The sequence below is a fragment of the Medicago sativa genome, chromosome 7 (genome assembly GCF_051527215.1).
Source record: "Medicago sativa cultivar Bolivia chromosome 7, Bolivia_mono, whole genome shotgun sequence".
Taxonomy (NCBI): domain Eukaryota; kingdom Viridiplantae; phylum Streptophyta; class Magnoliopsida; order Fabales; family Fabaceae; genus Medicago; species Medicago sativa.
Window position 1 is genome coordinate 40,697,107 of NC_140755.1, and position 15,364 is coordinate 40,712,470.

At 35.2% G+C, this 15,364-nt stretch overlaps 1 protein-coding gene and 1 pseudogene across 2 annotated transcripts; one reads left to right on the plus strand and one right to left on the minus strand.

Moving 5' to 3' along the window:
• Positions 1-7,254: 7,254 nt before the first annotated feature.
• On the minus strand, positions 7,255-10,007 carry LOC146906114 (uncharacterized; annotated as a pseudogene). Its single transcript, XR_015018847.1, has 4 exons — positions 9,869-10,007; positions 9,364-9,690; positions 9,000-9,252; positions 7,255-8,872 (listed from the first exon to the last, which is right to left on the minus strand). The product of XR_015018847.1 is annotated as an uncharacterized LOC146906114 (transcript).
• A 994-nt stretch (positions 10,008-11,001) lies between these two features.
• LOC146906115 (uncharacterized) lies at positions 11,002-14,831 on the plus strand. The gene is made up of 4 exons (XM_085728742.1): positions 11,002-11,169; positions 11,407-11,541; positions 12,868-13,908; positions 14,211-14,831. Exons 1-4 carry the CDS (start codon positions 11,002-11,004, stop codon positions 14,829-14,831), a joined length of 1,965 nt encoding a protein of 654 aa, XP_085584868.1.
• Positions 14,832-15,364: the final 533 nt, after the last annotated feature.

Consider the following 15,364-nt stretch of genomic DNA (forward strand, 5'->3'; position numbering starts at 1 on the left):
ATGTTGAATTTGTCCCTTGATGTCCTTTATTACGTAACATAATATTTGAACCAATTTCGTTTTAAATTTGGTAAATAGAAAGTAATGAGATGACCCTTATCGCGAAAACGAGTTTTTAGCTTATATTGTTACATGTTTGTTAAATATGAAGGTTGAACATGTCCCTCGATGTCCCTTGATGCCAAACATGATATGTGAACCTATTTGGTTTGAAATTTGGTAAAATGAAAGTATTAAAATGACCCTTGTCGCGAAAATGAAATGTTAGCCTATGTGGTTAGAAGTTTGATAAACAGTGAACATGTCCCTCGATGTCCCTTGATGCGAAACATGATATGTGAACCTATTTGGTTTTATATTCGGAAAAATGAAAGTATTGGAATGACTTTGTCGCGAAAATGAGATTTTAGCCTATATGGTTAGAAGTTTGATAAAGGTTGAACTTTTCCCTCGATCTCCCTTGATACGAAACATGATATGTGAACCTATTTGGTTTTGTATTCGGCAAAATGAAATTATTTGAATGACCATTGTCCCAAAAATGAGATTTTAGCCTATATGGTTAAAATTTTGATAAATATTAATGTTGAATTTGTCCCTCGATGTCCTTTATTGCGTAACATAATATTTGAACCAATTTCGTTTTAAATTTGGTAAATAGAAAGTAATGAGATGACCCTTATCGCGAAAACGAGATTTTAGCTTATATTGTTACATGTTTGTTAAATATGAAGGTTGAACATGTCCCTCGATGTCCCTTGATGCCAAACATGATATGTGAACCTATTTGGTTTGAAATTTGGTAAAATGAAAGTATTGAAATGACCCTTGTCGCGAAAATGAAATGTTAGCCTATGTGGTTAGAAGTTTGATAAACAGTGAACTTGTCCCTTGATGTCCCTTGATGCGAGACATGATATGTGAACCTATTTGGTTTTATATTCGGAAAAATGAAAGTATTGGAATGACTTTGTCGCGAAAATTAGTTTTTAACCTATATGGTTAGAAGTTTGATAAAGGTTGAACTTGTCCCTAGATCTCCCTTGATACGAAACATGATATGTGAACCTATTTGGTTTTGTATTCGGCAAAATGAAATTATTTGAGTGACCATTGTCCCAAAAATGAGATTTTAGCCTATATGGTTAAAGTTTGATAAATATTAATGTTGAATTTGTCCCTTGATGTCCTTTATTGCGTAACATAATATTTGAACCAATTTCGTTTTAAATTTGGTAAATAGAAAGTAATGAGATGACCCTTATCGCGAAAACGAGATTTTAGCTTATATTGTTACATGTTTGTTAAATATGAAGGTTGAACATGTCCCTCGATGTCCCTTGATGCGAAACATGATATGTGAACCTATTTGGTTTGAAATTTGGTAAAATGAAAGTATTGAAATGACCCTTGTCGCGAAAATGAAATGTTAGCCTATGTGGTTAGAAGTTTGATAAACAGTGAACTTGTCCCTTGATGTCCCTTGATGCGAAACAAGATATGTGAACCTATTCGGTTTTATATTTGGAAAAATGAAAGTATTGGAATGACTTTGTCGCGAAAATTAGATTTTAGCCTAAATGGTTAGAAGTTTGATAAAGGTTGAACTTGTCCCTCGATCTCCCTTGATACGAAACATGATATGTGGACCTATTTGGTTTTGTATTCGGCAAAATGAAATTATTTGAATGACCATTGTCCCAAAAATGAGATTTTAGCCTATATGGTAAAAGTTTGATAAATATTAATGTTGAATTTGTCCCTCGATGTCCTTTATTGCGTAACATAATATTTGAACCAATTTCGTTTTAAATTTGGTAAATAGAAACTAATGAGATGACCCTTATCGCGAAAACGAGATTTTAGCTTATATTGTGACATGTTTGTTAAATATGAAGGTTGAACATGTCCCTCGATGTCCTTTGATGCGAAACATGATATGTGAACCTATTTGGTTTGAAATTTGGTAAAATGAAAGTATTAAAATGACCCTTGTCGCGAAAATGAAATGGTAGCCTATGTGGTTAGAAGTTTGATAAACAGTGAACATGTCCCTCGATGTACCTTGATGCGAAACTTGATATGTGAACCTATTTGGTTTTATATTCGGAAAAATGAAAGTATTGGAATGACTTTGTCGCGAAAATTAGATTTTAACCTATATGGTTAGAAGTTTGATAAAGGTTGAACTTGTCCCTCGATCTCCCTTGATATGAAACATGATATGTGAACCTATTTGGTTTTGTATTCGGCAAAATGAAATTATTTGAATGACCATTGTCCCAAAAATGAGATTTTAGCCTATATGGTTAAAATTTTGATAAATATTAATGTTGAATTTGTCCCTCGATGTCCTTTATTGCGTAACATAATATTTGAACCAATTTCGTTTTAAATTTGGTAAATAGAAAGTAATGAGATGACCCTTATCGCGAAAACGAGAGTTTAGCTTATATTGTTACATGTTTGTTTAATATGAAGGTTGAACATGTCCCTCGATGTCCGTTGATGCGAAACATGATATGTGAACCTATTTGATTTGAAATTCGGTAAAATGAAAGTATTGAAATGACCCTTGTCGCGAAAATGAAATGTTAGCCTATGTGGTTAGAAGTTTGATAAACAATGAACTTGTCCCACGATGTCCCTTGATGCGAAACATGATATGTGAACCTATTTGGTTTTATATTTGGAAAAATGAAAGTATTGAAATGACTTTGTCGCGAAAATGAGATTTTAGCCTATATGGTTAGAAGTTTGATAAAGGTTGAACTTGTCCCTCGATCTCCCTTGATACGAAACATGATATGTGAACCTATTTGGTTTTGTATTCAGCAAAATGAAATTATTTGAATGACCATTGTCCCAAAAATGAGATTTTAGCCTATATGGTTGAAAGTTTGATAAATATTAATCTTGAATTTGTCCCTCGATGTCCTTTATTGCGTAACATAATATTTGAACCAATTTCGTTTTAAATTTGGTAAATAGAAAGTAATGAGATGACCCTTATCGCGAAAACGAGATTTTAGCTTATATTGTTACATGTTTGTTAAATATGAAGGTTGACCATGTCCCTCAATGTCCCTTGATGCGAAACATGATATGTGAACCTATTTGGTTTGAAATTCGGTAAAATGAAAGTATTGAAATGACCCTTGTCGCGAAAATGAAATGTTAGCCTATGTGGTTAGAAGTTTGATAAACAGTGAACTTGTCCCTCGATGTCCCTTGATGCGAAACATGATATGTGAACCAATTTGGTTTTATATTCGGAAAAATGAAAGTATTGGAATGACTTTGTCTCGAAAATGAGATTTTAGCCTATATGGTTAGAAGTTTGATAAAGGTTGAACTTTTCCCTCGATCTCCCTTGATACGAAACATGATATGTGAACCTATTTGGTTTTGTATTCGGCAAAATGAAATTATTTGAATGACCATTGTCCCAAAAATGAGATTTTAGCCTATATGGTTAAAATTTCGATAAATATTAATGTTGAATTTGTCCCTCGATGTCCTTTATTGCGTAACATAATATTTGAACCAATTTCGTTTTAAATTTGGTAAATAGAAACTAATGAGATGACCCTTATCGCGAAAACGAGATTTTAGCTTATATTGTTACATGTTTGTTAAATATGAAGGTTGAACATGTCCCTCGATGTCCCTTGATGCGAAACATGATATGTGAACCTATTTGGTTTGAAATTTGGTAAAATGAAAGTATTGAAATGACCATTGTCGCGAAAATGAAATGTTAGCCTATGTGGTTAGAAGTTTGATAAACAGTGAACTTGTCCCTTGATGTCCCTTGATGCGAAACAAGATATGTGAACCTATTCGGTTTTATATTTGGAAAAATGAAAGTATTGGAATGACTTTGTCGCGAAAATTAGATTTTAGCCTATATGGTTAGAAGTTTGATAAAGGTTGAACTTGTCCCTCGATCTCCCTTGATACGAAACATGATATGTGGACCTATTTGGTTTTGTATTCGGCAAAATGAAATTATTTGAATGACCATTGTCCCAAAAATGAGATTTTAGCCTATATGGTAAAAGTTTGATAAATATTAATGTTGAATTTGTCCCTCGATGTCCTTTATTGCGTAACATAATATTTGAACCAATTTCGTTTTAAATTTGGTAAATAGAAACTAATGAGATGACCCTTATCGCGAAAACGAGATTTTAGCTTATATTGTGACATGTTTGTTAAATATGAAGGTTGAACATGTCCCTCGATGTCCTTTGATGCGAAACATGATATGTGAACCTATTTGGTTTGAAATTTGGTAAAATGAAAGTATTGAAATGACCCTTGTCGCGAAAATGAAATGGTAGCCTATGTGGTTAGAAGTTTGATAAACAGTGAACATGTCCCTCGATGTACCTTGATGCGAAACTTGATATGTGAACCTATTTGGTTTTATATTCGGAAAAATGAAAGTATTGGAATGACTTTGTCGCGAAAATTAGATTTTAACCTATATGGTTAGAAGTTTGATAAAGGTTGAACTTGTCCCTCGATCTCCCTTGATATGAAACATGATATGTGAACCTATTTGGTTTTGTATTCGGCAAAATGAAATTATTTGAATGACCATTGTCCCAAAAATGAGATTTTAGCCTATATGGTTAAAATTTTGATAAATATTAATGTTGAATTTGTCCCTCGATGTCCTTTATTGCGTAACATAATATTTGAACCAATTTCGTTTTAAATTTGGTAAATAGAAAGTAATGAGATGACCCTTATCGCGAAAACGAGAGTTTAGCTTATATTGTTACATGTTTGTTTAATATGAAGGTTGAACATGTCCCTCGATGTCCGTTGATGCGAAACATGATATGTGAACCTATTTGATTTGAAATTCGGTAAAATGAAAGTATTGAAATGACCCTTGTCGCGAAAATGAAATGTTAGGCTATGTGGTTAGAAGTTTGATAAACAATGAACTTGTCCCACGATGTCCCTTGATGCGAAACATGATATGTGAACCTATTTGGTTTTATATTCGGAAAAATGAAAGTATTGAAATGACTTTGTCGCGAAAATGAGATTTTAGCCTATATGGTTAGAAGTTTGATAAAGGTTGAACTTGTCCCTCGAACTCCCTTGATACGAAACATGATATGTGAACCTATTTGGTTTTGTATTCAGCAAAATGAAATTATTTGAATGACCATTGTCCCAAAAATGAGATTTTAGCCTATATGGTTGAAAGTTTGATAAATAATATTTTTGAATTTGTCCCTCGATGTCCTTTATTGCGTAACATAATATTTGAACCAATTTCGTTTTAAATTTGGTAAATAGAAAGTAATGAGATGACTCTTATCGCGAAAACGAGATTTTAGCTTATATTGTTACATGTTTGTTAAATATGAAGGTTGACCATGTCCCTCGATGTCCCTTGATGCGAAACATGATATGTGAACCTATTTGGTTTGAAATTCGGTAAAATGAAAGTATTGAAATGACCCTTGTCGCGAAAATGAAATGTTAGCCTATGTGGTTAGAAGTTTGATAAACAGTGAACTTGTCCCTCGATGTCCCTTGATGCGAAACATGATATGTGAACCTATTTGGTTTTACATTCGGAAAAATGAAAGTATTGGAATGACTTTGTCGCGAAAATGAGATTTTAGCCTATATGATTTGAAGTTTGATAAAGGTTGAACTTGTCCCTCTATCTCCCTTGATACGAAACATGATATGTGAACCTATTTGGTTTTGTATTCGGCAAAATGAAATTTGACCATTGTCCCAAAAATGAGATTTTAGCCTATATGGTTAAAAGATTGATAAATATTAATGTTGAATTTGTCCCTCGATGTCCTTTATTGCGTAACATAATATTTGAACCAATTTCGTTTTAAATTTGGTAAATAGAAAGTAATGAGATGACCCTTATCGCGAAAACGAGAGTTTAGCTTATATTGTTACATGTTTGTTAAATATGAAGGTTGAACATGTCACAAAAGTAAAAATTCTTAGGTGGAAAACATTCAGATGGATATTTCGATGGAACAAAATAAATTTATTCAGATTTGACAATATAAATTTGGATTAAAACTATGAGTATCAAACAGTTTCCATCTAAAAAGTGAATTTAGATGGACCAAACAAATAGTATTTAAGAATAATTTGTATTATTACATGCGACATAACTTTGGGAATTTATTTATGGCTTGACCTTTCAAACTAAAATTACTGTTAACCGTAGAGTTATTTGGAAAAACCATGTAATTTGCAACGTTGTTACTTTTGTTAAACCAGGCCTACAATACATTTTTGGCAAGTGGGTCACTTCAAGAGAAGAAAGCTTGGCACCCTGTGTAAAAAATCTTAGCAATATCTTCCTAATAGTTGGCTTATAACAAGGTTACAAGGATACTAATCCCAAATCACTATCTTATTTCAAGGTCTTTTGATTTTGGGGAGGGTGATAAAGATACTTATGATTCTGGTCATGCCTTCTGAAATGATCAGCTCATTTACACCAGCAAGTGATGTGTTTCTGCTTTCATTACTGGCCACTCCCACTTCAATAAGATTGCATGATTCTAATAATCTACACCAATGAAAAACAACACCTATAGGATATTCAAAAAAATTTAAAACTATATCTTTTGCCTCATTCCCATTACATTAAATGTCCATGCCTCTGCATCATTCATAGGGTTGTGCAGGCAGGGTACATATTTAAATTACTTGCTCCTTTAATTTTTCCCTCTTGTCTGAACAATATCTTTGCATTCAACCTATTAAGTACCTAAATGGCATGACACAAAGGTTGCAGTGAAGCCACCTCAACTACCAACATATTTGTTTAAGTGTGTACAATTTGTTTCATACCGCTCAACCAGATTGTTTGATGAAAGACCTTGAAGATTGTTTGATACTACTTCTCAATTCTATAACTCCATAAAACTGTATCGCTCAAGTTATAAAACTGTACTGGGAAGGCAATGAAATCGTCTCAGGTAATAGAAGCTAAAATATCTCATTTAACGGTAATTTATTTACTGTGATACATTTTTTATCTGATGTAGCTGCTAGCTAATTACTCTGGTTTAGCAGCATCCAATTTCATGTCTCGGATAATTTTCACAGTATACAGATAACAAAGATTGCTGTTTATTAGAGTATTCCTTTATTTAAAAATAAAATAAAATAAAAACGATATGAATATTTCATGGACCATCAAGTCTAAGATTTGTATAATAAAAGTAATAGAATAATAACTGGACTAACCAACTATGTTAGTATAAATACTCATTTTGTTGAGAACTGTAACCAATTTTCCCATTTGATCAACTACAGAACAGAATATGAAATCTAAACCTTACCAAAGAAATTTGCAAAAAAGGTCATTTTAAAGCTTACCCATCAAAAGTTGGATACACCATTACTTGCTTTACAAACAAGGTCATTTTAAAGCAGCCTTCCCATGATAATTGGATCTTTAATCATGTTTTGTTTCTCAAAGCTTTGAACACGCTTGGAGTGTAATTAAGCTGGTAATTTACGAGTACTGAGCCAAATATTTTGAACTTCTTAGCACTACCTAGAGCTACCTCTGCATCTGCACGCTTCTTAAAGACCACTCTTGCACGGCTGTTTACTCTGTCAACTTCTGTTTCAGATTCCTTTAGTCCTCCAAAACGCCTAAACATTTTGTTAAGGTTTGTTTCTGAGGGAACAGATTTGAACTCGGCGAAGTTCATAACAAGCTCAGCAGGAGCATTCTCATTTATATAACCAGGAGGTTTGTTAGGAGTCTCAGCATGATTGCTTTTAGAATTTTATTCCCAGGAATAGGGCCCACGATTAACTTGGGCTGGCTTTGGTGGCTTAGCAGCGACAAGTTGTTCGTCCTTTTTCTGGTTTTTCAGCAATGGTTGTTGCACTGGTTTCTCTTCATTGCCATTGTCAATGACCCAGTCTGTACAATGCAAGTCACTCAAATGCTCAAATGTAACAAATCCAGTTCCAGCTATGGGTGGTTTCTTCTTCCTCATGGTGCCAAGTTCATCCGTACGTGAAATCTCTTTCCAATCGGCACTCGCAATTACAGAATTCTTGAAATCAGAGAAGAAGCTGCCTATGCCATTGAGAAAAGTATGTTCTCCATGGGGTTTTTGTGCCACACACTGAAGTGAAGATAGCATATCAACTAGAGACGAATATTTTGTTGTGTTCTCGTCATGCTCAACAGTTTTAGGAGAAACATCCAATCTATTCTCAGGAAAAACACCAATGTCTACATCTGTCTTCTGAGTGAGTTGACCATCAGCCCTACGAATACAGTCACCAATTGTAAACGATGAATTTGTGGTATTTGAAACTTCTGCAACAGAAATTGTTTTTTTCCCAGTTTGCATTTTGAAGTCATCATCAAAGTGATCAAAGGTGCTCCTTTTCTTGGAATGTTCAGGTGAAACCAGATGAACTGGAGTCCAACAATCACCGTCTGGAGAATCCAGAGAACCATTCATTGGGTCTGACATCCCTTTTTCCTTCTTTGCTGGATGCATAGTATCCTTGAAATTATATTTACGCTTTTGATGCGCGCTGCTTTGATTATTTAAATTTCTAGGACCAGCTTGATCAACTGTATTAACAACAGGAGTTGCATACTCAATAACTTCCAACAAATCTTGTTCCTCGTCAACAAAAAATTAATTGTCCTTGTCAACGCATTCTTGCTCTTCAACCTTTTGCCTCATATTTGACTCCTCGTTGAGTTTTTCCTTTCCATCATGCAACAGTACGTGGCTCCCTTGCTCAGTAATTTGAGTGCCTTCTTCTACAATTGCATTAGCATGAAAATTTTCCTCGCCCTCAATAGATACCAGCAATCCTGCACCAACAGAACTACAAGCATCACTATCTAGAAACTAAACGAGATTCTCATTTACTACAATTTCAATTTCAACTACTAATTAAGCTGGAAAAAAAAACACCAATGAGATCAGCAGATATCTTACCTTTAACCTCGACAGTTCGATTCATTGTTCGACTTCTTTCTGTTCCTTGTTGATCTTCAACATCAATTTCCATCCCCCCCACGTACATCAGATTGTTCAGTATTCAAAGCAGAAAAACCACTCACATCCTTGTCAGCTATTACTTGCTCCATTGCATTACACTTTTCAACTTCAGTTCCACAGACAACTTCATGTACAATACTTGCTCTGCCATCAACTTTATCGTTCACAATTGGCATATTCAATATTGAATCTATCATTTCCATGATATCAACAACAATATTAGAGTTGGCATCAAATTTATCATTCCTAAAATTTGACATTTCCTCAATATCAACAATACTAGAGTTGCGGTCAACTTTACCGTCATTCCAATTCGTGTATAGTATTGAATCAATCGATTTCAAAATGTCAGCAAACAGTGATGTCCCCGGGTGACCTGCGGCCCCAGCAGCATCCTCCATAGTCCAAGAGTCAGTGCCAACTATTGATTGATACCTCGCTTCCCTTTCCGAAACCACTTTATCCAACTTAACTGCGGCATTCTCAATCCCAGCTTCTCCACTCAAATCCTCAACTATCTGACCACCACATTCCACAGACTCGTCTACGGTTTCACCAACAACTGTGGACATATACCTCTTTTCTACTTCTTCCATGAATATATATACCTCTAAAACTTTCTTTATATCTAACAAAAATCAAAACATCAAACTTTCAATAAAACATTCAATTTTCTTTGACCAAGCTCAAATTCAAATTAAATCTAAAGAGACCCTAATGCAATCGTTTGAATCTAACTAACAGATAAAACAAACGTAGAAACAATAAAAAAATGAAAGTGAAAAGAAATAGAGTAATGTAGTTACCAGGTAGGTTGAGTGGAAGTTCATTTCACAGAGGATTGCAGTTTGCGATGAAAGATTGGGAATGAGTGATGAAAGGGATACGAGGTTTCAGCGGTTACTAATAAGTTCGTACCCTGCACACAAGCGATTTATCAAATCCCTAAAATATTACTACTACTATTATTTTTTTTTAATTAGATTATTCCATCGAATCAGTTTTTTATTTTGAAGGGAAATGGTCAATAGTTATGTTAGTGCTGACTTGGACCATCATATATCCATTAATTTTAGAAAATTGTTTTTTTGAAATTGATAAATTCACATTGACACATGTAAATTACGTTAGGGTCTCCAGCGGTAGTTAACTATCATTGGAAATTGCTGCTGGCATCAGCGGTAGTTAACTGTCATTGCTTTTTTCCCCCAAAACCAGAAAACTCCTACCTCCTATTCACTCATCACCTTACCTCGCCATTACCATATCTCAAAAAATCTACATTACAAAATTTTTGTGTCAAAATCATGGTTTCAAATCATTGTTGATCGATTGATAGGACGTTTCTACACACAATATGCATCAAAGAACAGGTATTGCAAATTTTAACTCGTTTACATTTGATTGATTTTTGCTGTTTTTTTTGTACTGTCACGAACTGCAACGGCAGTTAACTACCACTGAGAGTCAACGGCTGTTAACTGCCGCTGGACACTTAAGAAAAAATTTCAAAACTTCATTTGGCAATGATACTACCTAAAAAAAAAAAAATCAATTTTTTTTCTCTTTTGTTTTTTTGGTTTGTTTATGTTATTATATGTATTAGATACATGTTTATTGATTATTGGCTTAATTGCAGTTTTAGCCTCCTAACTTTCCCAAAGTTGCGATTTTGGCCCCCTAAGAAAAAAACTACAAAACCGCCCTCTAAGTTTTGCAACTGTGGCAGTTTTGGCCCCCAAGGCCAATTTTGACTCGGTCTACGCTGACGTGGCACCCTAAGTGAGGTGCCACGTGTCTTTTTTTTTTTTTGCCTTGGGGGGCCAAAACTGCTACAGTTGCAAAATTTAGGGGGCGGTTTTGTAGTTTTTTTTTAGGGGGCTAAAACTGCAATTAAGCCTTGATTATTTTAGCAATTATATGTTGTTTATTTATAGATATGGTTGAGAATGCGGGTGATGATCCGGGTGATCGAAACCCAAGTGTTGTCGATTCAGTTAAGGTTGAAGCTCCCATTAAGGTCGAAGCTTCCGTGAAGGTTGAAGCTTCCGTTAAAGTTGAGGCTTCAAGCGTCAATTCCGATGTGTGGAAACTTCTTGACAATGAAGTGGACACAATTCATTTTTTTTTTACCTGAGATACATGGAAAGATAAAAACGAATTGCTCGGTTGGGTTCGTCGACAAGCAAATAGGGCTGGATTTACGGTTATCATTAGAAGATCTTGTGAAGGTAGAAATGCTGTGTTGGAGTTGGTTTGTGAACGGAGTGGCGAGCACAAAGTACCGAAGACAAAAGTGAAGCATGAAGCAACGGGATCAAGAAAATGTGGGTGTTTGTTCAAGGTGCGTGGATATGTCGTCAGGGAAGACAGTGCTTGGAAATTGGCTATTCTTAATGGCGTTCACAACCATGAGATGGTGCCATATGTAGCAGGGAACCTTCTTGCCGGAAGATTAATGGAGGACGACAAGAAGATTGTACATGACTTGACCAATTCTTCGGTGAAACCAAAAAATATTGAAAAATTTGAAGAAGAAAAGGAAAGAGTCTGATAAAAGATAAAAAAGGGTTGTGATTTTGGTTTTGTATTTTTGTGAATTTTGGATAAAATATGATAATAAAACAGAATGAAAAAATGGAAATTTGGGCTAAAATGGATAAATGGTAGAATTTTGACCAAAACAGATTTTGTGGATAAAATGGAGAAATGGAATGGAAAGAAAGGGACGCCACACTTTCTAATCCAAGAAAGTGATAAGTCTATGGGATTGAGGATCACCACAAGAAAGGATTCTTGATATGATCAATGCATGGTTCAATCCAGAACCAAAAAGAAGCAAAGCTTCCAAATTCACATAAAGTGACTTTTTTTTTATCAAAATTCTCTATATCTTTATTTCATAGAAAAGCTTACAATTTATAGAGTTCTGACTCTATGAAACTCAATAGTCCCTAATTAATTCAAATAAAACTGGTAAATTAAATCCTAATTATCTAAATGGCTTATTATTAACCTTACAATTATTCATTAAAGTAAAGCTATAACGAGAATACAAATGTCAATTCAAAACACCACCATTCAGATGCCATCATTCCATATAGCAAATCAGCAAGTTTATCGTGAGCTTCCAAATTGATCCAAATGGGTTTAATGTTCCAACAAGTCATAAGTAACGTTTACTTGTATGAATTCATGGCAATGAATTTCCATCATTATTGGCAATTATGAAAATTACTACCACATTCCAAATGAGATTAATTCTTGACTTGTTGAATTCCAAGTATCTTGAATAACAAAAATTAAACTAATGACTTATTTCCCACATGTACACTACACGTGAATTAGCACTTCCAAGTTATGCATGGAATTAAAGTCGAAAACCATAAAATAAAATGAATATAATATTCATTTTTTTGTGCATTTTTTTATATGCCTCCTTCCACATGCTTAATGAACTCATGATCTCATCAGAGTCCATGACAAATATCAAGCAAGTCTACAATGAACGTCATAAGTTCAAAAAGGCAAAAAGGGGTGACTTGACGGAGATGCAATTTCTAATAACAAAGTTGGAAGAGAATGGATATGTTTATTACGTAATAGAAAAAAGGAAAGTCAAACCGTTCAAGACATATTTTGGACTCATCCAACATCGGTAAAGTTGTTTGACAATTTTTCGACTGTTTTGATAATGGATTCCACGCACAAAACCAACTTGTATAGGATGTCATTGTTTGAAATAGTTGGAGCCACCTCAACCTATTTGACATATTCGGTTGGTTTTGCATTTATGACATCGGAGAAGGAGAATAACTTTAATTGGGCTTTGCAAATGTTGCTTAAACTTCTTGGACCAAATAGTGATATGCCTAAGGTGGTAGTGACCGACAGGGACACGGGTATGATGAAAGTCGTAGCAAATTTTCTCCCTGATAGTAGTGCAATACTTTGTTATTTCCATGTTTGCAAAAATGTTAGATCAAGAATCATCACCGATTGTAAAGATAAACAAAATGTTGTTGTGGTGGATGGGAAAAAGAAGATTGTCGACGAGGAGAAGCATAGTAAGTTAGCTGATACCATATTTGATGCGTGGGAAAAATTTGTTGAATCTCCTACTCAAGAGTTATATGCAGGTAATCTATTGGAATTCCAAGATGCTTGTAAGGATTATCCAAAGTTTCTTCACTATGTTGAAACTACCATTTTGAAGCCTTTTAAGGACAAATTAGTGAGGGCATGGACGGACCTTGTGTTACATCTTGGGTACAGGACCACAAACAGAGTTGAAGGAGTTCATGGTGTGGTGAAGGAATATTTGTCCACCTCCAAAGGTGATTTGGGTACTTGTTGGGAAAAAATAGATGAGATGTTGGCAAATCGGTTTGGGGAGATACAATCATCATTTGGTAGGAGCGTTATGGTCTTGGAACATCGATACAAAGATGTCACATTGTACTCCGGGTTGGGGGGTCACGTTTCTAGACAAGCCATGAACTTTATTTTTGTGGAAAAAGACCGTGCTAGGAAAACCTTGTGCATGAAGAAGAAAACTTGCGGTTGTGTTCAAAGGATGTCGTATGGCCTACCTTGTGCATGCTTCATTGCTATGAAAATTCGTCACAACAAGCCCATTCGATTGGATGAGATACACCCTCATTGGCATAAGTTGTATATGGGTGAAGAAGAAAGTAATGAAGATTTGTTTTCGGTCACGGAAGAATGGCGTGGTATCCAAGAACGTCTCGAAAGAGTTCCGTTCCAAATGAAACTAGAAATCAAAGAAGGTTTACGGTTGTTAGCGTTTCTGGATACCACAATGCTGTCACCACCTCCAAGAAAGGTGACAACCAAAGGAGCTTCCAAAAAAAATCAAAACTACACCAAAAACGACACGTAGGATCCCATCTTCATGGGAGACTATTGATTCTCAATATCCGGAAAGTCAATCTTCACCACAAAAAAATATTCACAACCTAAAAGAAAAGGTGCTCGCATTGGCATTTCTCCGGTTCCGGTTCCTAAGCCTAGCTTGGTTTCAAGAAATTATGATCCATCGAGTCCAATGTATTACATGTCAAAATTCATGAGACCATACATTGAGGGAATTGTGGATGTTATTGGCGATGGACATTGTGGGTTTAGGCTATAGCCGAATCCGTGGGTTTGACGGAAGAAAGTCATGTTATGGTGCGGAGAGCACTTATTAAAGAGTTGAAAGAGCATAGGAACAAATACATCGAGATATATGCGAGCGAGCGCCGTTACAACTACATCTTGGATGGATTGCATCCTCCCAAAAATGCTAGTAGTTTTGCACCTCCCGACAAATGGTTGACATTGCCGGATATGGGACACATCGTTGCATCTTGTTTCAATAGGCCAGTATTAGAGATGACTACCCTTGATATTGGAGTCTTAGAGACTTTTTTCCCACTTAGAGGTAGGCCTCCGGTTAACTCGAAAAGCAACATGATTTGCCTTGGTCTAATCCCAAATCATTTTGTCCTTCTTTCGTTGAAAGATGGTTGCCCACTACCTCCATCATCTACGGAGTGGAAGTTACACAAGAGCGAAGAGGCGGCAACATGGGAGGATGAATTTTTGGATCAACACGATCATTTCCGAGCACTCATGGAGATTGAGCTACGAGAGACACTGGTTCCACCAAAAAAACCAACAAATCAAGACAATCCAATTTTGTTGAATGACACTCCAGTTAAAGCAAACGAAGACTTTGAAGATGTGTTTAGAACATTTAGATGATTTAATTTCATTAGGTGAAATATGACACTTTTTAGTCGGTGTTCATCCGTCTTTTGGTCGATATGCGTCGATGTATTTTTTGGGATATATAATGTAATGACCAATTTTTTTTGATAATATGTAATTAACCTTTAATGAATTATATATATATCAATATATTTGAGTTTTGCATTTATTATAAATTAATGTACTTTACGTGTAATGTGTTGCATATTGTGGAAAATTTGACGAATTTCAAACAATTGTGAAACGTTAAAGCATTATCGATTTTGTGTAATGTTACCGACTAATTGATAAACTATGAAATGTTGATGTTTGTGATTGCTGGATGTTGTTGTTTCGGTTTCATTTCATGCGGAATTTCCGTTTGAAATTACAGGTACAAACAGGCCAAAATGGCTTGCAGATTACATTGGCTCTATTTATTGGTGTGAACGGCAGTTAACTGCCGCTAGAGCCAGCGGCAGTTGACTGTTGTCGGTTACTTGAGCGGCAGTTAACTACCGTTGGGGGCTTTTAGATAATTTACATGT